This window comes from Poecilia latipinna, unplaced genomic scaffold (assembly GCF_001443285.1).
Source record: "Poecilia latipinna isolate Pla-1442-1.1 unplaced genomic scaffold, P_latipinna-1.0 Scaffold511, whole genome shotgun sequence".
Lineage (NCBI taxonomy): Eukaryota > Metazoa > Chordata > Actinopteri > Cyprinodontiformes > Poeciliidae > Poecilia > Poecilia latipinna.
Genome location: NW_015113127.1, coordinates 156,779 through 181,277, shown reverse-complemented (window position 1 = coordinate 181,277; position 24,499 = coordinate 156,779). Strand labels below are relative to the sequence as shown.

The 24,499-nt window shown below is 39.3% G+C and overlaps 3 protein-coding genes and 1 long non-coding RNA gene across 5 annotated transcripts in view; 3 read left to right on the top strand and 1 right to left on the bottom strand.

The window, feature by feature from the left end:
• The window catches only part of ppp3cb (protein phosphatase 3, catalytic subunit, beta isozyme), a 37,493-nt gene extending 34,688 nt beyond the window's left edge, over window positions 1-2,805 (top strand). For both annotated transcript variants that reach the window (XM_015040475.1, XM_015040474.1), the window contains one exon: window positions 2,332-2,805. In XM_015040475.1, coding sequence (XP_014895961.1) covers window positions 2,332-2,510 — 179 coding nt within the window. In that variant the 3' untranslated portion in view covers window positions 2,511-2,805. The remainder of the gene's footprint in view (window positions 1-2,331) is intronic.
• LOC106952396 (uncharacterized) overlaps window positions 1-2,883 on the bottom strand; it is an 18,626-nt gene extending 15,743 nt beyond the window's left edge. Inside the window, exon 1 of the long non-coding RNA XR_001425976.1 lies at window positions 2,804-2,883. This is a non-coding gene — a long non-coding RNA (uncharacterized LOC106952396). The remainder of the gene's footprint in view (window positions 1-2,803) is intronic.
• Window positions 2,884-7,613: 4,730 nt separating this feature from the next.
• Window positions 7,614-15,230, top strand: sting1 (stimulator of interferon response cGAMP interactor 1). Its single transcript, XM_015040476.1, has 7 exons — window positions 7,614-7,977; window positions 9,223-9,449; window positions 9,976-10,168; window positions 10,561-10,669; window positions 11,526-11,764; window positions 12,785-12,971; window positions 14,378-15,230. Exons 2-7 carry the CDS (start codon window positions 9,223-9,225, stop codon window positions 14,608-14,610), a joined length of 1,188 nt encoding a protein of 395 aa, XP_014895962.1. The 5' UTR covers window positions 7,614-7,977; the 3' UTR covers window positions 14,611-15,230.
• A 7,202-nt stretch (window positions 15,231-22,432) lies between these two features.
• Window positions 22,433-23,909, top strand: LOC106952392 (DNA damage-inducible transcript 4-like protein). Its single transcript, XM_015040473.1, has 2 exons — window positions 22,433-22,697; window positions 23,172-23,909. Exons 1-2 carry the CDS (start codon window positions 22,520-22,522, stop codon window positions 23,603-23,605), a joined length of 612 nt encoding a protein of 203 aa, XP_014895959.1. The 5' UTR covers window positions 22,433-22,519; the 3' UTR covers window positions 23,606-23,909.
• The last annotated feature ends 590 nt before the right edge of the window (window positions 23,910-24,499 follow it).

Sequence of the window (24,499 nt, the reverse complement as noted above, 5' to 3'; positions counted from 1 at the left end):
TTCACTTTGCTTTTCTTTGGGTTGGTATTTCACCTAAAATTCCTATTAAACATGTTCAAGATTGAGGTTGTAAAAGCTGAAGATGAAACCCAACAACTGGGTCACGAGCTGCATCGTTTTAGCGGGAGCCTCCTTTAAGAGAAACCGTGGAGACGTTCAATGAACTCAGAGAAAGAAAAACTGTTCACTGCCATAAAAAAAAATCAATGTGTTTGATCAAATACAAATAGGATTGATTAACTGAATTACTGCTGCATTCTGTCTTACACTCCCTCAGGATTAGAAAATGATGTTTAAAAAAATCCCTCATAAGGGAAGGAAAAAAAACGAATCTTTTGAACAAACGCCCGACTGTCTAAAGTTCAAAGTGTTTAAGGATATAGTTTCTGTGCAGCTCTGCATCTTTGGGTGAGGATGTTTAACCCACCGGGTGTCTCAGACTCCTGATCAATCAGGATCAATCTCTGGTTTACACCCATGGTCAGTCTGGGTCAGAACAATCCCAGCAGACAGCAGATCAGCCGACTCCCGCTGTGTGAGCCGAGTTCGGTGTAAAAGTGGCAGAGCGTTGTTTATCCAAACCCTGACCCGACCCTCAGCTAGAAGCAGGAACAGGGGTGGGCATTTATCGTATCATTTATCAATTATTGTGATGATAAATATTGATTTATCGTTGTCATGATAAATTCCGATTAATGATGTTTAAAATCCTTCAAAACTGTTCGTATTGTTAAAAAAAACCCATCATAATGCAAAAACTTTTCATAGAACCTGAGTTTTTTCGAAATTAGCATGATTCCATTAAGCGAATTAATTTTCATAATTCGAATTTGCTCAACTTTAAGGTTAATGGAAACACAACTTCTGTCACAGCATTCACACACCCACAAATACACGTTGTTCTTGAAAAACATTCCCACATAAAGTACACTTCTTGAGGACAAAAGTCACATAAAGAAGTTATTTATATCCTTAAACCAGCAATCGTTACTGTATTTAATCATATTTTCAAATTTATTGATAATTATTGACACTTTAATTGATCAAACAGTTAGCGTATTTTGCAAAACTGTAATGGATCACGTCTCCCTGGGTCGGTTAATTCCAGGCGTAAAAGTGAAACCGCAAAGACAACAATCACGGCTCAACTTCACAATCAACCGGAATTTATTCACAGTCGAATGCATAAAATGACACCAATATCTCAACATAACCATCAGATACCAAAACCACATAGAAAACATAAATCACCTTTAGAAAAAGAGAAAATACGAAGACGCGTCTCCAGACAGAAAAACCAGTCTTAACCCAGCAATCTGACCAAGTACTGCAGCTCAACTATATTTATGCCTGGCAATATCCAGGTGGTTCTTTGGCTGTTTTATGAGTACTGACATCACCGTTCAGATGATACTGGCGCGTGTTGGAAGCCCAAGACGAACCAGTATCACGTGATGTCTGTCCACCGCCGCATGCAGGCAGAGCGCGATACTTTCTGCCCAGAGATAATGCAGGTTTTTCCAAGGTGATGGGATGAATCCATCTATCTCAGTCATCCTCCCAAACTTCCTCAACGTAGTTTTCCAAGCTATTAACAATGGATGCGCTACTTCATGCAGAAACATTTTCCACTCAGTGGGACTGAATGTGTCAGCTATCTGCACTTCCATCCCTCCAAACTGGTTTTCTGAATCCGCACAGAGCCCTGCTGACCTCTCCATTGACCCCGCGCGTTAGTACACTAAACAGCAGGTTTTGGTTATGAAAAATTAGCACACATCCCATATAATATCTTCAAACTTGTATAAAACAGACATGAGCAGTTTCAATACTAGAACATCTATTATGCTCTATATTTTCTAATTAGTTTTCTGCTTCTTTGGTTATAATGAACTAAAACATTTTTCAGATGAGTATATGTGACTTACACTTTTAAGGATGTAATCCAATATAAAAACTCTACTAATTAGACTAATTTTAATTAAAATTGTTTAAAATACTCTACTGATTAAGCTATACGTTGATTAAACCATGAGTCTAAAGCTAAACTGTGGCCTACTAAAAACAAGCATAATCAACCTAATATTTCAACATTAGCTAAAAATTGAACCATTAGAAACTAGCATAGTTACAACAGCAACACAGAATATTGTGACAAAACTTTACGTCCATATTGCCCACCCCTACATGTGAATATTTAATTGGAAAAAAGCCATTGCCATGTGCATTCAAGTCTCATTTTCAGTTTTTTCAGAATCCCAAAGGGTTTGGATACACACGCCTCTACTGTGTTTTTCTAAATATTAACTCTGCGTATGTGTGTGCCCGCAGCCATCCGAGGCTTCTCTCCGCAGCACCGGATCAGCAGCTTCGAGGAGGCCAAAGGCCTGGACCGGATCAACGAGAGGATGCCGCCTCGACGCGACGCCGTCAACAGCGTGGGGCTGTCGATGGGTCGCATGAACATGAGCGAGCCCAACGGCACCGACAGCAACAGCAATATCCAGTGATCCACCGAAAAACAGAAAAACAACCCCGCTCTCATCTGCCTGCAGTCTCTACAGTGATACCATATTTACCCAGTCGTGTACATAGGCATATAAACAGCAGAAACACACACACACACACTCATTACACCACACACACACACGTGCACACACACACACAAGATTAAATACCCCCTCCCCCCTTTGCCCTCAGCTGTTATTTAGTCGGACTTTACCACAGAGAGGCTGAGGGTCTTTTCTGAGCCCGGTTCTTCAGAACTAACCCTGACCCTGACCCCTGACCCCTGTACCTGCACAACAACAACAACAGGAGATGACCTCCGAGAGCAGACCAGGACTCTGAGGAGAGCTGCTGCCGTTTGCCGTGTGTTTGTAGGGAACCGCCGGGGGTGGTGGTGTGTGACGGTGTTGTGCCTGCATCAGTCAGTGTGTGTGTGACGTTTGGGGGGAGGGTGGGTGTGGATCCAGCTGATGGTGGGAGGGTGCACAGGGACAGGAAGCGACCAGGGCTGGAAAATTATTTCAAATGTTCGATTTTCTTTTGGGGGGTTTTCTGCGCGCACACACACACACATGCTTCAACTCCGTAGGAGTTCGTCTGAGAGAGTCGACGCCCGGCGAGGTGACCTCAGCCGCAGTCTAATCTGAGCCCTCGCTTTTCTTCTTCTTCTGTTTGCTTTTGTAGCTCTGCACCGTATCCACTCTCCACTTACAGAGCCGGGTGGAGGATTCCCCACCCAAAGTGCTTCGTCCAGACCTCTGGTCCCCTTCCATGTTGACTCTCGAGAAAGGCTTGAAGACCAGCCCCCGCCCCGTCCCCTCCTTATCTGTTGCATGTAAATACATAGAGGTTTTATCACAGGGTGCAAGACGCAGTATAGTAGAAGAAGAATGCTTTATATATGTGTGTGCGTGTGTGTGAGGGAGGGGTTAAAATGTGAAGCTCTTTGTCCTCTTCTGGGTCCTCCTTTCTTCCCGTCTGGCCGCCAGTCGCCGGCCTTCGAAGCGGGAAGCAATCGTTCGGAAGAAACGGACTCTGCTGGCGAAGGAAGGCGGCCAAAGCAGCGAGAAGAAGTCAAGAGGATTAAGGTCTTTGTAAAGCATTTATATTAAAGCATCAGTGCATGCAAAAGTTAAGTTCTTTGATAATAATGTGAAGATTATATTTGTGCTATGTGTTTTTTGCTATGGTAGGACGTTTTTTTTTTCTTCTGTTTTTTTCTGGCTAATATAAGCAAACAGAGGTATAACGAATCATTTATTTTGTACATATTGTTAATTCAGTTTATTTTTTCTATCATTTTTTGTGTTTTTTCTTTTTCACAACTTGTGTTGTTCGGTTGGTTTGGACGCTTGTACAGAACGACGGTACGATTCTTATTCAGAGTGTCGAGTCCACGTTTCGCTCCTCTGTTTCTTCGCCATTGTACAGGAGTCGTTTTTAACGATTAAACATGAATAACGAATATTAAACTAGCATCGACGAATGACCGTTCTATATACCGAGGCACAGGCATTCAGGCAGCCGAAAGCATGATTGCATGGTTAAAATTTGCGCTGTTCGAAAAGCAAAAACGCAGCAGCGGACACGTTTTAACGGACGAGCCGGTGTGTCACGATTTAACGGACAAAACGTGTACTCTCTTTCATCATCGATGATTCCTCTTGTTATTTGATGATATTTATGATTCTATGATTATTATGGTTCTATTTATTATGGACATTATTCTTAATATGTAAGCTCTCTATCTCTCTCTCTGCTGGTTACTCTTCATGTTGCGTTGCTCCTTGGTTGATCTTGTGCTTCTTTGGGTGAGGTGAACCCCCTGGGAGACCCTGTGCCATAGAAATTGTGCCACGGTTCTGAATCTTTTTCTATCTTTTCAGATTTTTTTTTTCTTGTTTTTCTGTTTATTTTTGTTTCTAATGATTTCTTTTATCTTTCTTTGTTTTTTTTTCTGTTAAGTTTGAGTTTATTTCTCAATTTCTTTGATGTTTCTTTTTATTTCTTAGATATTTCTTTTATTTATTTATTTCTTTGTTTCTTTTTGTTACTTTTGTGTTAATCTTGTTTCTTTGTAACATTTGTGTTTTTTTGTTTTCTTTTTGTTTTTTGTTTTTTTTGCTGACTCCCCAGTCACTAACACTGTAAGCATGGCCCATGGGACGATCCACTTTTTTACTCTTGAATAAAATATGCATGAACCTTTGGTACTGATTATGAGTCTTTAATTTTCATTGAGCACACACACACGTTCTTGTATCGCTCCAAGGACTACCTATGTAATGATAGTCCTCATTACATAGATAATGACTATTTACGCCTAACCCGAAAATCCTAACAATTGAGTATGTTCCTAACCTTAATCAAAACTAATCAACGTGAAAATGTCCTCTATATGTAGCGCATACAAGCACACACACAAACGGGCCACTACAAAGGGTTCTTCAGCATCTGGATTACTGACAGCACCGGTTATACGACTGAACCGCACGTTCCGAAGAATTAAGATTATTTACGGTAAGCAGTCAAACACAGACTTGACAGACTGTCAGTCAAACTGATAAACGGAGATTCACTTGGAAAAACTCAACATACAGTTAGTTTGAATAGTTTAGTCAGGAGAGTAAAATCACAAAATAATCTTAGTACAACGTCAAAAAAAAAAAAAGTTGTTTTTTTATTGATGAGACATAATAGTGACCATAATGGTTAGGCTATTAATACAGATCAGTCAGAAAATTAAAGATGTACTTTGACTTAATTTAGATGAAAAAAAAACATTTCAGACAGTAATTTAAAAAGTAAAAAAGTGACACGATTCTGCTTCCTTTTTATTTGACTGCACAAGTTAGCTGAAACGATTTCCTGGCCCACAAAGAACTAAATTATATCACAGCTCAAACTTACAGCTTATTTTGTTGGCTTTAAGTAATAAACAAACTTAAAAATAATCAAATGTGAACTAATATAAAACACAACAGCACTAAGAGACTGAGGTAGCATGAAAACTTCAGTTGTTTTTACATTTAATATAAACACAAATCTTAGCAGCAGCAGACAGGTGGGATGATTGCATTGTGTCGGGACTTGCAGCAGTTCCTATTAATTTAATCTTTGGTGTAATTTTATTGTCCTTTGTTTCGGATGCTGTTTCATTCGACGTTTTGGTCCCTCTCGTAACGTGTTCGTATGATTTGCTATTGCCATCGCCACAATAAATGTCCTTTGTGATGGGTGCAAAGTGCAGCTACCTAATCTGTCCTCCTACTTTCTGTTACATGAAAATGAAAGCAATAAAATGTGACAAAAGACCAAAATGTTGTGTTGTATCAAACATTTTCCAGTTTTTAAAAGTACTAAAAGTACTATTTTGCATTATTCCCACGGGCCAGTGGGCCAAATTTGTACCATTCTTTGAACTGAATCTGCGTTTCCATTGACGATATAATTGTATAATTTGACATTTTGAAAATAAAAAAAAAAGTTTTTCGATAAAAAAGTTTTGGCACTAGGACGAGGTGAGGCTTTTTTTTTGGTCCTATCGAAAGTGGTTTATTCCAGGAAACTTTTTTTGCAGTGCACGAGTCACATGATCAACGTGCAGATGCTACCTTTGGAGCAAACCACAAAGAAGAAAACATGAAGTGAAGAATGATGGTGGTTCATGATCCTCCTTTTAATGACTTATCGCGTGAACAAACGTATTGATTTGATTTTAATTGTGTTTCTTATTCAATGGAAACATAAAGTTGTGTTTTTTCACCATTGACTGAATATCAACAAAATTTTGTGCTATTCTGTAATGAAAACACAACATGTGATCAGGGGCCACGTAAAATCAATACAAAGGCCTGCCAATGGCCCGCAAACCACACTTTTGACACCCCTGTGTTAAAGAAGGATAAAATTAAATTGATAGCTGATTTTCAGCAAACGGTGACGTTTGGAGGTGACTGGAGCAGACTGAGACTTCCAGCAGGGTGTGTTTGATTAGTCAGAGCAATCAGCAGCTGGGGGAAAAGCCCTGGAGGACTTGGTGAGAGAACAAAAAGCTTACACAACCGTTTTAAAAAAGACGGTTGTGTAAGCTTTTTGGTTGTGCAAGAAGTCCATGCCAACGGATACACAAACTCACACACTTTCCAAGACACGGGCATCAAAGTGAAATTCAATGGAAAAGAGGAAACAAACCTTCCACGGCACAGATGGACTTGTTCGTTCGCCGCATCGGAGAAAACAGCTTCCAGAGGTTTTCTTCCCACTTGTTTTACCGTTTTACTGGAAGCCAGGCCAAACTCACACGGTTTCTGTCCGGAAAGCATCAACGTGAACAGGCAGGCCCAAGACTATTGTTGTGGAGGGATAAGATATTAAAATTACTCAAGTAGAAGTAAAAAAGTACAGCGTATAAAAAAAAAATACTCCTAAAAGCACAGCTTCTTTAACGCTGCAAAGACTTGGCGCCAAGACTATTTAGGTAAAAAAAAGAAAAAAAAAAAAGAAGAAAGAACCAAGTTGCTACACAAAGCATCATTATGCACATTTACCACTCATAACCCAATAAAACTTGTTGAAATGTTTCCTTGAAAAGTGTAGGCTCAAGCAGAATGAATCAAGGTTATCATAGCTAACTAAAACTAACGACATAATAAAAACTGAAATTGAGAAAACATGTTCATTATCTGAAATAAAAACGGTAATTAAACTATAACTAGCTGGAACTATCATGAGTTTATAAAACTAAACATACTAAAATGACAGATATAATGTCCTTAACTTACGTGTTTATGAATGTATTTATCCGTCTTCCGAACTGATAAGAAGTTCATTTAAGCTAGTCCGCAAAATGACGACAGTAAAATTGGTAGAAAACACCAGTATATTTTTTGTTCAACAATAATTTCATAAATCTTTTGAACATGGTACTTTTTGTTGAGTATTCATTACACAATTAACATAAACATAATCACAATACTTTAAACTTTTTGAATTCTGCACCAAAGATTAAAAGTTTGAAAAAAAACTAAAACTACTGTATAAAAACTGAAATTAAAACGAAACACTGTTAAACTAATAATAACTAATAACAACTAACAAACACGCTTTAAAAACTAATTTAAAAACTAACTGAATGAAATAATGCTAAACTATAATGAAAACCACAAAACTGTATAACACTAGTGTGAATATATGCTGGGTAATCTTTAAGTCACCATAAGATTTAGTGTTTTATCTCTGCCCTTTACCATGTTTCAGGCTGATTACGATCAGCTTAACAACAAGGTCTGACCTAACCTCAGTAAACCAACCTGGGCCAACCCACATATTACACAGAAAACAGATGAAAATGTTTAGAAGAAACTGAAACTGAAAGTGTATAGGAGGCGGACTCAGACAGGAAGAAGAGGCTCTTTGCAGTAAAGAAATCACTCCGGTCTTTCAGTCAGGGGAACCAGAGAGACCAAGGTGAGTCCCTGCATTTATTTATTTATTTATCTTTCTCTGGTTTAACAATACATATTTTAGTGCTGACTTTATAGTTCTTCCTCTGCTGCATTTCATAGACAGAGATTCTGTCCATGCTTCAGGTCATTGGTCCTGAGATAGATCTGGTTTTATAATCCACTGCTTTAAGCTCTGACCATCATATTATGTTCACAGAACAAAAAACAGGTTAACTTTTTGTGTATTTTATTTTCACAGAGTGCCATTCAGTCACAATTTGTTCCCATTTCTTTAGCTGACTCTGAAAAACACCAAAGAACATTCTCCAGCAGCCAGGGTTGATTCTCAAAGAGCTACAGGCTGAAAACTTGGATTTGATATTTAAATCAGCAGCACATATGGCAAATGTCTGCTTTGCAAACATAATAAGCTTTCAATTTCACTGCACACTTTGCCACATTTCTTTTGCAAACTCCACTGCAGCTGGAGATCTATTAGGAGCTGAAGGAGAAACCACCATGTATCGACACCATCTATATGGATTTTGTTCTAAACAGGCAGCCTCTTGAGACAAGACACAAACTGTGGCGTCTGACCAGATTTCAGACAATGAAAACACAAAATTCAAAACAACTTCCTTTATCGCACTGAGTACACTGCAACAAAAGAAGAAAATCTTAACCAAGTATTTTTGTCTAGTTTATTTAGAAATAAGACTAAACTGACTTACAAGTGACTTTTTAGCAAGATGTATAACCTTGTTTTAAAGGGGCAGTAAGATGTAAAATTTACTTTTTGGAGCTTTGCATCATGTTATAATGCTATTCCCTGGAGTGTTGCCGTTTTCCTTTAATCTCGCATGGGAGTTAGCTCCCATTTAGCTGTGCAAAACACCTGGGTGGACGTAGCTCTGCCTACAACAACAAAGCTCTTCCTTGGACCTGCAGTGATCCAGATTCTGTGTTTTTATAACAACTGAAGTTAAAGTTATTTGATGGTTCTATGAAATGGCACTATGTGCCTGGAAAACACAATACTGCCCTATAAGTCAGTATTTTTCATCAATACACATAAAAGTACTAGTTCCACTGGCAGGAATAAAAATCTGCCAGTGGAACTAGTCCCTTATCTATATATCAAGAGAAGTTAATTAAGTGAGTTAGATATTTGCACTGAAAAACCAGACCAAAATACTTGGCAAGTTTTGTGTTTTTTAGCGTACCTCACTGAGCTCACAGACTTTTTTTTATTTTTATCTTCGGACAGATGCATTGCCTTCGAGATGAGGACGCTCTTATCCCGTCACCTCGTGGAAGTTTACCAAAAGTTTGCGCTGCATTGGTGGCTACCATAGCAACCATGGGAATCCTGCTTCTGTCTCCTGGTAGGCTAATTAACCTGGTAGCTTTAGCAACACTCATAGTGACTCTTGGGCCCCTGCTGCATGGACTCTATCTCCTGTTTGAAGAGCTGCTGCACCATTCAAACACAAGGTTAGCAAATCTAAATGTCTGCACTAACTTTCAGCTCGGTTTGGTGTTTTGTCAAAATCTTCCTCTCATGGCTGTCAGTTATTAGACACTTTAGATATTTCAATATTCCTTTTGTACTTTGAGGTCAGATCATAGAGAAAACCTAACAAGCCTAATTGCATCGCTATTAAGCATTGAGTCCAGTAAACACAATGCCTGATAGAAGCCTCAGTCTCCAGTCTTTTGTAACCTTTAACAACTTTTTTCCCCATTATTATTTTTCCCCATGTTGCCATCAACTCTGATCAGCTTCCCTGTCTCTACTAAAAACAATAAGCATGATCCACTACCATTCCATTCTAGGATGCAGTTTTCAGAGTGATGTTAGTTTCCTGTAATGTAACATTTTACATGTAGAAAAGTTAATATTGGCCCCATCTGTCCCCGACTTGTCCTGTTGGAGGATTTAAATTGTGCTACCGTAGTGGATGTCTCTGTTTGGAGCTATGACTTCGTTCTTCATGCTTTCCTTCTTGATTTTTGTCAGGTATCGAGGTCGGTCGCTGCTCGGCCACGTCCTGCCAGCCTGTGGATTGGGGCCTAAGACTCTGTTGGCGGCAGCAATGGCCGCCCTCCTGCTGTACCTGACCAGACACTCTCTGATGCACAAAGGCCAAAGCTGGGAGCTCGTTGTTCTAGTTCCTGTGCTTTATGCGCTCTTCAAATCCCTGGGAGTCCTGGTGAGATACAGACTCCACACACACACACACACACACACACTGTAGGAGTTTTTCTGCTTCTTCTTTGTTGTCAATCAAAAAGACTAAAATATGTGAATGTCTGGACACATTGCCTAAACCCAAAGTTCAGAGCCAACCATTGGTCGCTCCAGCTAATGAGTTTGCCTTGACTCTATGGCGCTTTACCAAGAACGGGTTCTGCTTATTTGTTCCTTAGACTCACTGTGAGGTCAGGTGTGTCTGTTCTTTGCCTTGCTAGCTGATTGTTTGTAAAAACAACTTTCTTGCTACTCAGAGAAGTAGGTCCTCAAATGGCCTTTTAAGTTTACTCAGAACATTTTGGAAGTTCTCAGGTGTCTCCTGAGCTGAGGTCTGTGTGTGTGGCTGTGCAGGGTCCGTCGGAGATGGAGGTGTCGGACATCTGTGAGGAGAGAAAGATGAACGTGGCGCACGGCCTGGCCTGGTCCTTCTACCTCGGTTACCTGCAGCTGGTGCTCCCAAGTCAGTAGCAGAGCACAAACACGCTAGGATACTTTTCCACATCATTTCATGTTACAACCACAAACTTCAGAGTCTTCTATTTGGATTTAACTTCATAACAGTGAATATTTATGAAGCAGAAATAGAAGGGTTAATGATTTTCCAAATACTATTAAAAAATAACAATTTGGGAAGTGTAGTATGCATTTGTTTTTAACCTCTTGAGTCTGTCATGTCCTCATCCTTGTCAGAGTCGACATTCAGATAAACTCCTCTCCAAAATGACCTCATCAGGGTGAAACTGAGAAGTGAACATATAAACTTTCAATAATAATACACAGTAGAAAAAAAATACAGCACTTAAATGCACAATAAATTTGCTCTGGATAAAATATTGTCGCTCAAACTTGTAAAAGTTTCTTTAAAATAAATGCTGCCTCTATTAGCTGAATTATTTTTAATAAACAGAAATATTAATTCCAAATGTTGGTTACATACCAACAATGCTTTCAAATATCACCTCAAACTTGAAGAAGTTGGAGTGTTGCTGAGAGAAAACCATGCTTTCTGTCTATTAATAGCAGACTCTTAACTTAATGCAGTACCTACTTCTACCACTAGATGTCAGCAAAGTGAACATTATTACAGCACATTACCGGGATATGTCAAGAAACTGACGGGCAACGGCACAATGTTGTAGAAATATCTTTCACTGTAGTGGAAGCTGTAAGTTTTTAATGCTTTTATTCACTCCAACAGGTTTTCTAGAACCCGAATAAAACACAGCAATGTTTGTGGCGCTACCATAACAGTTCAGTGGGGTTTAACAAATACTTGTACAAAGCTAGCTCTAAGTGAGTCTATATGGATCGTGCAGGTTTGGAGAAGTCCATCGATTCATTTCGCGACTCTCATCGTGACAGCTTCTGGGGTCGCGGCTCCCAGAAGCTCCTCATCCTCATTCCTCTCAACGCCAACATATCGCACAAGCTGGAGGACGAAGACAGCTACATCCAGTTCTACGACAGCCTCCCCAACACCGAGCTGCACAGGGCCGGGGTCCGGGACCGCGTCTACAAGCACAGCGTCTACAGAGTGAAGGACGAGCGCGGGAAGGTAGGTGAACGTAAAGAAACACCTCTCAGGTGTTTTGAGTTGTTTGTGCTGTAATTAACATGTATGGGCTTTAGCCACAAACGGCACCTTTTCCAATACGTTCATTCATTTGTAATGTGAACTTTATTAAAATTTGACAACTTCTCAAATTTGAGAATTTGTCTGAACGGAAAAGCAATGCTTTCTTCAAAGCAAATGAAAACATTAGTATTTAAACTTTTACGTTAAATTCATAACAGATTTATCAGTCATAATTACGTGGCTGGTTTCCAATGTTTCCGGAGTTTTAGTGTGAAGTTCGACCAGCTGATAATTTCATTTTTATTTTAAAAACTAGGATATAAGAAGGTATAACAAAATTAAAAATAGTTGGTTTTAGCCTTTCTGCTTTTATAATTGACTACAAGTAGAGGTTAAATTGCACCATAAGTATGAGAGGGTGTCGTCACTTCAAGCTTTTACTAATATAATATAAAATAAGTAAATATTCTATTTGTTTTTCTTTTGTTATTCTTCCTTAAAAGTTTCACAGAATATGACAAGGACTTCATTGTCAACGATTACGTGGAATAAAAACAAACGTACATGTTTTTTTGTCCTATTGTATGAAGTGAAGTCAGACAAATCTTCTCCTGTTTTAGCCCAGTTACGATCAAAGTTATTTCTATTTGCAAAATGCCACAATAGTGACAAAATATGCCTTGAAAATCAAAAATAGTGGCATTAAAACGCTTTACTTGCAGCTTGTTTTCCCCCTATGCATTACCGCCACCTTGTGGTCAAACATTAAAATTCACCCACATGAACTTAGACACCCTAACAGCGTCTTCGACCTGAAAGAATAATTACACTTATTATACCGCAAAAATAATCTATGAAACATGTTTCCATTTTAGTACCCGTCTTTATTCGTGTTTTTGAACTTGAGGACTTAGAGTGACATTTCAGAAAAATAATGTACATCATTAATTTTGTGCTGTGATGTAATTAAAGCCCTGCTTTTTGTCTGTGTGTCACCAGGCCCATGACTGCGCTGTGGAGTATGCGACCCCCCTGCTGACTCTGTACCGCATGTCCCAGGAGAGAAACGCAGGTTTTGGGGAGCCTGAGCGCAGGCAGCAGGTCCTTCTCTTCTACCGGACCCTGAGGGACGTCCTGGACCAGTCTCTGGAGTGCCGCAACCGCTACAGACTCATCCTGATCAAAGGTAAAAAACTGGCTCTACAAGTTTTTCTCAGTCGCTTTGTTGCATTTCTCACAACAGAACTGAAAGTCTCAAAACTACTTGCTCAATCGTCAAGCCATTGATCATCAAAGAAGCAGTTTCACATTCCTGTGCAAGTGGTTATGTACAATTATCTGTTTTTTTCTACATTTTCAATTGGCTTTAGTCAAGTTGATCAAGATTAGCATTAAACGGGTCTCTGTTGAATTGTCTCAACATTCACAACATTTAAGCAAAAGTTTGTCGAATAAGTCCTAACATGCAGAATACATAAAACAAGTTGTCATAATGTGTCAGTCATATATGTGTGAAGCATTAGATCAACCAATTTTCTGAAATAGATTGAAAGTGCATCTTGTTAACCATCCACTGGCAAGTATATAGTGTATACAGCCAGAGTACAACACAGTGCTACATTTCTGACAATGGAAGGACAAGGACTTGGACGCGGTCAACAGCCAGAGAAGAAGAAGAGGAGGAGGAGTGAGGCTGTGATGGAGGAGTTACAGAGGAAGAGTCAGAAGATGCCAAGTACATCTGCCAGCTTCTGTCACTCAAACATCAGGATGTGGTTTGTGCTGGTGGAGTTCCTCTCGCCCGACTCTACATCCTTTAACCCAACTGAGGATATTTTCCCAATATCAAGATGGAAAGCATAATGTCATGTAACTCCTACAGCACCGCATGTACAGTTTTCCTTAAGGAGATTGTCTTATGTTCCCATTTTTTTTTCCTTTGTTCTCTAAAGTGCTGCCTTTTCCTTCCTGGATCACAACGGCACAGTCCATCAACAAATTACAGCAAAATCATAAATGTGAATCTTGCCCAGTCTCTTCCCATTGATCACCCATAATTACAATTTACATTAACTGTCATCAAAACTTTCACCATACATAATTTAAGAGAAAACATCCATCCCTCTTGCGTTCACTGTAATATCGACAACATGACTAATTAGTTTGTCGTATCTGAATGCAATGAAACAAGGGTTTGCCATTCTGAGGGCCCTGACATGTTCAGTGACGCAGATATTTACTTTTGAGAGATGAACTAAGGATTTGGGGAAATGGTGCTTTGCTGTTTGTACAAATTGTTTTGAGAAATGTGTTTACTGTTTTGCAAATGCCAAGGGTGACTTGAGAAATGCACATGAGCGACTGAGAAATCCTCTGATCTCATCACCGCAACCCTTGAATCATGTTTGGAAATTAGAGAATCGATATTACTTATTTTCTTTGAGATGGAATGAGGAGCGAAAACATTTTCTCAAAACTTCTGCAGAATCTTCAGAAACCAACAGTGACAATAGAAATTATATGAAGTTACTGAGTTAAATAGAATAATTTGAAACCCTAAATCAAAGGTTGAAATCCCTCCTCCTCCTGTAGACGAGCATGAGGATGACCCTCACTTCCTGTCCAAAACCATCCTGAGGCATCTGGAGCAGCAGAACACAGAGGAGTTCTGTCTGAGCGGAGCGCTGCAGCAGGAGACCAACAAACCCGTGGAGGTGGAGGACTGGCACCACTCTGAACCAATGAGCCGAGAGCCCACGCTGATGATCAGCCTGGATAGGCCTCAGCCACTGAGGGGACCCATCGAGGACACCGACTTAAACTGAAGCCCGGGGACAGAGGAACACACACACACACACACCACCGCACTGCCCTTCCCCACAGACTAGTTCCTGGATTTTGGTCAACACTCATTAGGAGAGCTTAAAGCAGTCTGACTTGTCATCATCAACTTAACTTTGTGCTGCTGTTGCATGAATTTCCTGCTTAAGAAATTCATAATCTGGATCTTAAAACAAACCCAGAAATTGAATCTGTGAAGCTGTATACTGTGTCTTTCTTTATTTTTTTCCCCCCAAAATGTGTTAAGTCACCTAAAGCAGGCCCACAGCATCATGAACCCTCCTCTTACTGCAGAACTCGTTTCACTTGGATCCAAAGAATAAAACTTTAACTTCCTCTGTCCCACAGAGACGAATCACTTATTTAGATGCATTTTAGTGTCGGCTTCTCATGACTAAAACTATTATTTTCAAATGTATCCTGCTGAGCATGCTCTGTGCTAGAGGTGTGCCACACAGGATATTTTGGTATTGATCCAGTATGAAGTAAAACCAGAACCAGTATCACTAATATCGATACCGATACTTCATTATTTAAGCTTGATACATCACCAAACGCAAGACTTTTGGGTGTTTGTGGGTATTTTTTTCTGTAACTTATTTTATTCAGAACCAAACGAGGAGAAGCANCATTCAGTTTCTATGCACCACAAATTTGGAATAAACATCCAGAAAACTGTAAAACAGCTGAAACACTGGGTGCCTTTAAATCTCAACTTAAAACCTGTTTAGAGTTGCTTATGGCTAAATTAGGGTTAGAGTCCCTTGAGTAAAACGTGGGTTAGAGTCCCAGTTAAACGACGTTTAACTAAAGCCCTACGGGGTTTAGAGACCTAGTTGACGGCATTTCAACTAAAAACCTAGAGGTTGGAGTCCTTGTCAAACGGCATTTTTGACTAAAGTCCCAGAGGGTTAGAGTTCCAGTTAAACTATGTTTAACTAAAGTCCTAAAAGGGGTGTGGGTTTTAATGTTTTTATCTGTTTTAATCTTTTTCTTTTTCAAAAATCTCTTTCTCTTTCTTACTGTTTATTCAGTGTCACATGCTGTTTTTTTATGTAAAGTACTTTGAAATGCCTTGCTGCTGAAATGTGCTGTACAAATAAAATTTGATTGATTTTGATTGATTCAAACGTAGGTTAGAATTTCGACAAAGTTTACAGGTGTATAAATGTATAAATGATAAACAGAAACAATAGAAAAAGAAAAATCTCTGTATTTCTTACAAAAAAAGTTGAATTCTGCAACCTGTATTCAGAAAACCAGTCATGTTGTGAAAACTGGAACATTTTACTTGAAGTGAAAAAAAAATCTTCTGTTGATTGTGTAAATTCATTATTTTAAAAATGCTTATTTAGTCAGTTTTAATAAATGAATTAAAAGCATATTTTGGTGCAACAAAGTTAAATTTTGAGGAGAAGTTATGAGATAGATGTGATCCTGTGTAAATGAAATTAAAGAGAATGTAAAAAATGTGGTTATTAAAAGACAAATACTTCCTTGTACCCGACATTTTTCAACTGTAAGATTTGAACTTGCCTGTAATATTTTTGCCCAAACTAAAAAAAGAAAAAAAAATCTCCATTTCCTTCCACCTCCTGTGCTTCTTGAATTGCAGTTGGATCATTTTTAGGCTGACCAGAGTTCGCCCATTTGGCCCACATCAGAGTTTAATTGCGTGTTCACACCTTGCCAAACGAACCAGAACTTTCTAGGCAAACGGACAAGAGTTTGATTGAAGCGAACTAAACTGGGCTGTGTGAATCCACCTTACCTTTGGTGTGAACCGATTCTCAAATTTCAGGCAGCGTTTACAAGATGTTTATTTTTTTTTTTCTCCAAGTACTCTATAGATTTCATAATGCCATGCAGTCTAATTCGGATCCCACTGCCTTTCTAAACAGGCCACAGTTCCAACACCACAATCTTGTTCATCAGGCCAATCAGGCTGTTTCAAAACAAACCCGACTTCTTCTTCAGAATTGAACATGGTGTCAGGAGAGTCACTGATGTGAACAGATATATAAGTTTAGCTACTTTTAAACAGCGTATTAGGATGTAAAGCCAATACAACAAAAGACAATGTCGATTGGGAATCATGTTAAATTAAATGTATTGGTTCATTATTTGGCAGAGTCTGTAATGCGTGGGACCTAAAGCTGTTTTCTCATGTTCACACGCAAACACACATACTGAGTTTTTTTTTTTTTTTTTTTTTTTTAAAATGAATCATTTTTAGTGACATTAAAAAGTTTTTGCTTGGATAAAAAGCGAAGACACAGAAAAATGTATTCAGTTTCCCAGATAGGCCTGAGTTAAAGTCCCAGTACAGACATGCTAACTTCACATTTGTGTTATACACACGCACACACACATCTTTATATACAAGAATGAACATGATAGCATATAACTTGGTCATGCTGATGATCTGACTTTGTGTGCTTTCATCAAATAAGAATAATAAAATAACAAAAACAGCAGCAGGCCCTCGTGGCTGCAGGCATGTGAGCTCCAGATGAGGGGACATGAGTGGAAGACGACAGCAGGCAGGTCAGACCTGCTCACCAGCAACATGAGCAGCTGACACAGACAGCACTGCTGATGATGGACGGTCACAACGAGGTCAGTGGGCAAGTGTTTGCACTCCTCAGATTAATAACAAAGACAGATTTCAATCATCTGCCAGCTGTGAAAAAACAAACATCTAAATCTACAAAACCACCAGCTTTTATCTCCCTGAAATATATATTTTTAATTCTTATTTGCCTTCAGCTGAAATTTTAGACAAAGAATCTGTGAAGAAAATACCAAGTTCAGCCAAGAAATATGAACGTCTTTACACGTGAAATTACAATTTTAGAGCGGATCCAGTTGTAACGAACATTTTGGTCTGTTCACCTGATGACTGGGACTCAGAGAGTAAAGTCGTACTCTGAAGGTTTCAGGCTTACTTCCTCTTGTCACATGTCAAGAGGAAATGCCTTGTGTCTCAAGACATTTAACCCCAATTTACCTACTGATTTGCATATTGGTATAAATGCAGCTCTAGTGTAAAGTGCTTTGAGTGGCCAGTATGAGCAGAAAGACCCAGTATAAGTTCAGGCCCTATGTCGTTTGATCAACTCGTCAGTCCAAACAATCAAAATTTAAAGTCACCAACTCCAGAGATGAGCTTCAGGGGACGAGTCTTCCACCTGAGAACAGGCTGTAAATGTTGAAACATCTGAAATTTAGTTTATGTTTAACTCAAGTCAATATTCAACACGATGAAAGAAAATCTGGATGGAAATCACTGCAGCTCCCATCATTTCCTTCCTGATCCAAACAGCCTTTCGCTCTCTGGCTCCTGCTAAACAGCACAATCTCTCTACATTCACAGCGGATCCTCCACAGCATGGCCTCAGTATCAGGTTCTGTCTCGGTTCTGTTGTATCAATCTTCCAGACCACAGTACTCAGGTCTTCTGGTTCTGCTCTGCATCAGCAGAACCAGAACCAGAACCAAACACGGAGAAGCGGCATTCAGCTTCTATGCACCAGAAATTTGGAACAAACTTTCAGAAAACTGCAAAACACCCGAAACAGTAACTGCATTTCCGTTACAAACCTACGTGAAGATTTGTCGATATTCAGAGATGTCGAAAAAACACAATTATGGTGTTTCCATTAACAATGAGTCAGAATTAAAACCACGCGTGAATAAGTTTGTTCATTAAAATCATGCCATGCGTCCTGTTGTCTTCTTTGTCTTTTTCATCAGCAGTGACATCCAGTTGTTGGTCATGTGACTTGTGTAATGCGAAAAACAAGCGTTTCCATTGCGGTTTTGCGAAATACACAAATTTACATACAGCCGACAAATCGCTTCATGCAAAAAAAAAAATAATTTAGCGATTTTTTTAAAATTGTCATGTTACCATAATTTATTTTCAGAATTTCAGGAATTATATGGTCAATGGAAAGAGAGCGAATGATTTCATTTACATCAGTGCTAAAGACCCACCTGTGTTTAGTTGCCTTTGATTAGTATTAGCTGGAACATTGATCAATATATTTAATGAGCATAATGATTTCGATGAAGGTATTGAACAAAATGTAATGTTTATTGCTTCTTTCACTATTGGTGACTGCATGATGTTTTAAAGATGTTTTAATGATGTAAAGCATTTTGAACCTCATTGTTGTTGCTAAAATGTCCTACACACATAAACTTGACTTGACCAGAACCAAACCAAACAAGCACTGATTTTTACACCATCTACATATAAAAAAACAACATATTTTTGTTGTTGCTGTTTCAAAATGAAAAAAATAATTAACTGATTTTGTTTGTATTTTGGCTTAGTAGATATTGAATCTACAAAAAACAAACATCTCTCAAGATTAGTTTTCTAGTTTAGTTTCCAGCTTATGAAACAGTCTGACTGTGTTGTAAGAGCATCCATGTGTTAAACTGACCTGTCCACAGACCGGATGTGTCAACACTGAAAACATCTGACCATCATGAAGTAACAGTTTAACAAGGAGTGCTGCAAGGATGTTACTCGGCTCTATTTTGTTTCACGTTCTTTCTCTAACTCACAGCTGCTAAAACTCTGGATAATTTTAATATCCAGGAAATACTCCAGAATTTTGCTGAGCACTGGTGGCGTGACCACGCTCCGTAATTCCCCTACACTTCCTCAGAAACACACTTCCTCCTTGCTGCTCCATCTCTCTCTCTCTCTCTCTCTCTCTTTCTTTGTCAGACTGCAGTAACTCTGGATGTGATTGGCCGCCTGGCGTGGCGTCACCACCATGACACTTCTGAGGAGGGTGACTCAGGTGAACGTGAATAACCTGAGAAAGATGTCCCTCCCCCTCAAGTCACACCAGCACAGCAGATCTTGGACCTTAAAGGAAGAACCCTGTTTCCATCTGTTTGAATTATGTAGTTTCACATATTTCTATTTCAGACAAGAGCAAACTTGTTCTCAGATGTCTGTTTCACCCTGAAAAACACACTATGTTCCCAATAGGCCAGTTTTCAGTGCTGCACAGGATCTATTAGCATAAATAAAAAGTTAAAAAGTGGAATGTTTTCTGCTTAAAAACCCGACTTGGACTCTGCAGATTTCTCCTTGCTCGCCTGATGAGCCTACGTGCCTCTGGTGATGACTTCATGGACCAGGAAAAATAGAATGTTTAAGACACAAACGGTTCTTGTTTACACTGCTGCTGGGCCTTCGTCAGGTGTGTGAGTGACGATCTGAGTCAGACTGAGTCTTAGTCACCTGGTTGTGAGTAACAGCAGGGTTCGCTTCACCTGGAGTCTAGACACAAACAAGAGATAACGCTTGAAGCTGTAAAGCCTTCAATCACGTGGATTCACACAAAGCAGCTGGGAGGACAAATGTTCACAAATCACTCAAGATTTCCAGAGTTAAAAACTAAAACAGTTTACAGGAACAATGTGTAGTTCAAAAGTATTTATAGCACTTACTTTACTCTACGTTTCATCCCCTTAAGCTGAGAGCAGAACTTTGATTTCATTCAATTCAGTTCAACCAGTTACCTTTTTAAATTCCCATATTTACAAAGGATATTCATCTGTGTGTGATTTAATCAAATGGGAATCTGATAGTGCAACTTAACACTTTACATTTCGATGAAAACATCACCATGGGGAAACATGGTGGTGGCATCGTCTTACAGTGGAGATGATTCTTCTTCTTTTTTTTATTTTTTAGAGTTAATAAAAAGTGGATGCAGGTAAGTACAATGTAACCTAGCAAGAAAAGCTGCGGCGAAGGTTCAGTTTCCAGCAGGACAATGACCCCGAACATTCAGCAAGCGCTACAATAAAACGACCAAAGCATATACATGTGTTAGAATGACCTAGTCAAAGTTCAGACATAAAAAACAATGGTGACAAGACTTTAAAGCTGCTGTTCGCAGACACTCTCGATACAGTACAATGGGTATTGTATCGTTTATCGTTTATCATTTATCGCGGTAGTTTTTGTATTGTGATAGGAAATTTGATTTATCATTATCACAATTAATTCCAAATAATGATTCTTTAAAGAACAAAATACTCCATGTTCTTTGGATTGTTATTATTTACCATTTCCTCCACTGTTTGTCCAATGAGAGCATCAATAAATATCAATGCCTTTGAAAATATGATTAAATGCAGTTAGTGTGTGCATTTTAGTGAAACAAATCAGACTTATTTATGAGACTGGTTTCTTAAAGAACCGTATTTCATAAGGGAATGTTTCTCAAGAGCAGCTTTTATGTTTGAGGGGCTCTGATTGCTGTGTCATGAACTCACAGCCATACAGTTACCTAAAAACAGACCTAATAAATATTTCTTAGTCACTTTTATTGTTACCACAATAATGCTGCCAAATATCGTTATAAAAATTTAAGTCCATATCGCTAACCCCTAGCTAAAACCATTAACCGTCAGCTGTGCAAATGGGGTGGACAACATACTCCAAAAGGTATTGGTAGGCAGTTTCCATTTAATTTCTTCAGCAGTCCAACTTTCTAAACTATTGCTCTCATAAAAATAAAAGTTTGGTTCAGATGCGTCTGACATAACAAACACTTCCGTAGTGAATTACAGGAGCTACCTTATTCATTGTAATTGTAACAAGTGGTCAGCTGCAGAAGGGGAAGTTTGATTCTGAATCACCGTGGTGATCAGCTTCTCTTTTGACACGCTACGCACAGTGATGAATTTCACTGCAAACCTCAATATCCGTGAGTCACATCTAGTATATTTCCAACGTGGCTAATATGAGAGCCGAAAGGTTTCACATTTGGGAAAAGTACAGCTGCATTCATCACGCATAAAAAATTAACAAGAAATATTCAACGAAGGAGAGCTTGAGCTTAGTTTTATTGACTCAAAATATAGAACTACTATATTATATAATTCCACTAAAACGGACATTACACACTTTACTAAAAGAATATATCTTTAATCCCGAATTCCACTGAGCCAAACTATCATAATGAGTCCATGACTGTGAGATTTTGCATCCAGTTGAAAATAAACCTAAACTTAAATCTATATTTTAAGAACAGAATCTTAAATGTTACTTTTTGAACATGATTTCTTTGAATATTGGTGTCACAAAAGAGAAAAACAGATGTGATGGCCATACAGGTAAGTACAACATAAACTCCTGAAATTCTAATATGGTGGTTAGTGTTTGTTTTTTGTTTTTACCCTTCATTAAAAACGTTTGATTTAAAACATACAGTAGGGGTAGACCTGTATAACTTTAGATAAAAAACCACCTACTACTACTACTAATAAGATTATTTTGTTATCCTATGTTTTAAGCTGACAATATAATTGTTTAAAATACTGAAACAGCATAAAAAAAATTGTTTTCCCCTTTTCATCTTATCTGTGTAAAATTTGCCAAATACCATGAAGAGTTGAATTAAAACCGAGGTTCAGTTTTCAGGCGAATTTCCTTCACAAGTAAATAAAAACTATTAAACGCTCTGTATAATTTCATGAATTATACTCCTCGATAGGAAGTTCTGCATTACACAAATTCTTTAAATATAGTTCAAAATATCTTGCTGCCCGCAAACGAAGTAATTTTTACGCTATTGTAGCATTCAGACTGACGTAATGCTCCGCAGCGGTTGCTTTTCCGTGGTTATCAATGTACGTGACAGCTCTCAGCTGCAATCCGCAGATAGGTTGCGTGAGCCTTGAACCAGGAAGCTTCTGGACTCAACCGGTTAAGCCCCGCCCCCCTGGGCTGATGCAAGAAGTCCCGCCCTCTCCTGTATAAAAGCCTCGCGTTCAGCGCAGCAAGCCACTTCACCAGTCTGACTACATGGAAGAAACACCGAGAACACAACTGGAGGAGACGTTGGAGTCAGGATGGTCTATATCGCCGCTATGCCTTTTGCACACGGAGTGTCTTTCTTGACGGAGGAGGAAAGTGTGGTGGAGATGATTGGAAAGTACTTCTTCCATCACAGCTCTCCGGGCCGTGGGTCGACTTCGGCCCGGCGGGGAAGCGTTGAGAGTTGCGATGAGAGGGACGGCAACTGGCCTTGTAAGTAGCATTCAAGTACTTCATACTGGTTATGCTGTTAGTCTGCAGCAATATGCAAATTTATAGAATTTGAATGAATAAAACAGTTCTTTAATAGCTGGTTTATAGATAAATATTTCTTTTAAAAAATTACCTAAATAACATGGCGGATGACTAATTGATCGAGCTCGGCGTTTCTCAACGTCGGTCCTCACGCCCCCCTGCCCTCCTGCCACACACCTGAATTGTATCTCTGGGTGATTAACAGGCTTCTGCAGTACTTGATGGTCATGCAATCATTTGAATCAGCTGTTCTGGAATAGAGGCACATCTAAAACATGCAGAGCAGGGGGGTGTGAGGACGAGGGTTGAGAAACACTGATTTAGCTGAAAATTTGCAACTTCACTAAACTCCTTAGTCCTGACCTATAAGATGAGCGTTAAAAGGACTTGACTCAGATGATGCAATGAAGTGGTTCTGACCTGTCGTCACAGCCGCAGATTTGGATGCTGGTGTTGAGGACGAACAGCGGCTCCTCTTTCAGGACTTGACCCGGCGGATTGAGTGCTGTCTGACTGAAGCCAAGCTGTCCGTCCTGTGCTGCCAGGTGCTGCAGCTGCCCCGCAACATGATCACCAGGGTCGGGCACCACATCCTGCACTCCTCTGCCGATGAGCCCTGCGGGCTCCGGGGTGCCTCCATCAGGCTGTATGTTGAAGGCAAAGACTACCTCAAGTATGTGGGGACCATCATTCCGGACCCAGATGTGACCCCGACCTTTGAACTCTCTGTGGTGTTCAAGGTGGACAAGGAGGATGGCTGGCACATCTTTGATTCTGGCAAAGTGCTGAAGCTGAGGCCAGAGCACCGGCTGGTGAAGAGGAAGCTCTACTCCTCTGAAAGTCCTGTGATCTACGAGTTCAGCTAATGGTGAACAGGAACTGCAGAGTCACTTCAGTCTGTAGTGAATGTAAAGCTGAGTACACTGAGGTTTCTGGTTTTGATTAACACAAGTTCATTTTATACTTTAAGCTAGCTGAACCTTTTTGAGCAGGCCCTCAAACTGACTTTGTTGTTGCCATTTCACTAATTGTCAGAATTTTGCACTGCGAGTTGTTGGATAATGCTTAAATTTCAATCCAGAACTGGGCTGGTCTCACTACTGAAGTGTACTGGTTTTGTATTTTATTTATAAGACTTAAACTGTGCAATAAAGTATTTATAAAGTTTTACGTGGGCATTTTTTTCTTTCAATGAAAGGAAATGTTTGAGTCCCCAGAAATTTCAGCTTTGTTAGACATTTATCCATCTGTTGAAGGGTCTTAAACTTATTTGAAATCTGTATAAACTAGATAAGTGATGAGCTTGAAGATGGACTGGTTGACTGAAAAATGGCATGACCAAATTTTAGTTTAATACTTTTAGGGCAAGCTCCATCTAAAGCAAGAGTTGAAATGGATCCATCTACAGCTGTTGCATCCCTTAAATTAAATGGCTGAACTCTAAAGCATTTAGGTGTTTTGGCACAGACATTAATTGGTCATGAGTTTGCAGGAAATGTAGTCATTGCTGTTTTAGTCAAAGGCTTGACTTTGGTTCTGCTCACCTTGGCTTTATAGGAAGAAAAATCTGCAAAGTGAAACTATTCAGGCTTTACAGTGGAATAAATGATCAGGGTTGGACCTGCTCCTCCCACAGAACAGGCTGAATATGAAACCACATGAGCCAACTATCATGTGATGGAAAATCTCAACCCTGTTTGAAATACTTTAACTGTTACATACCACTGATACTTGTAGAAATCAGTTCAATATGCTAGCTA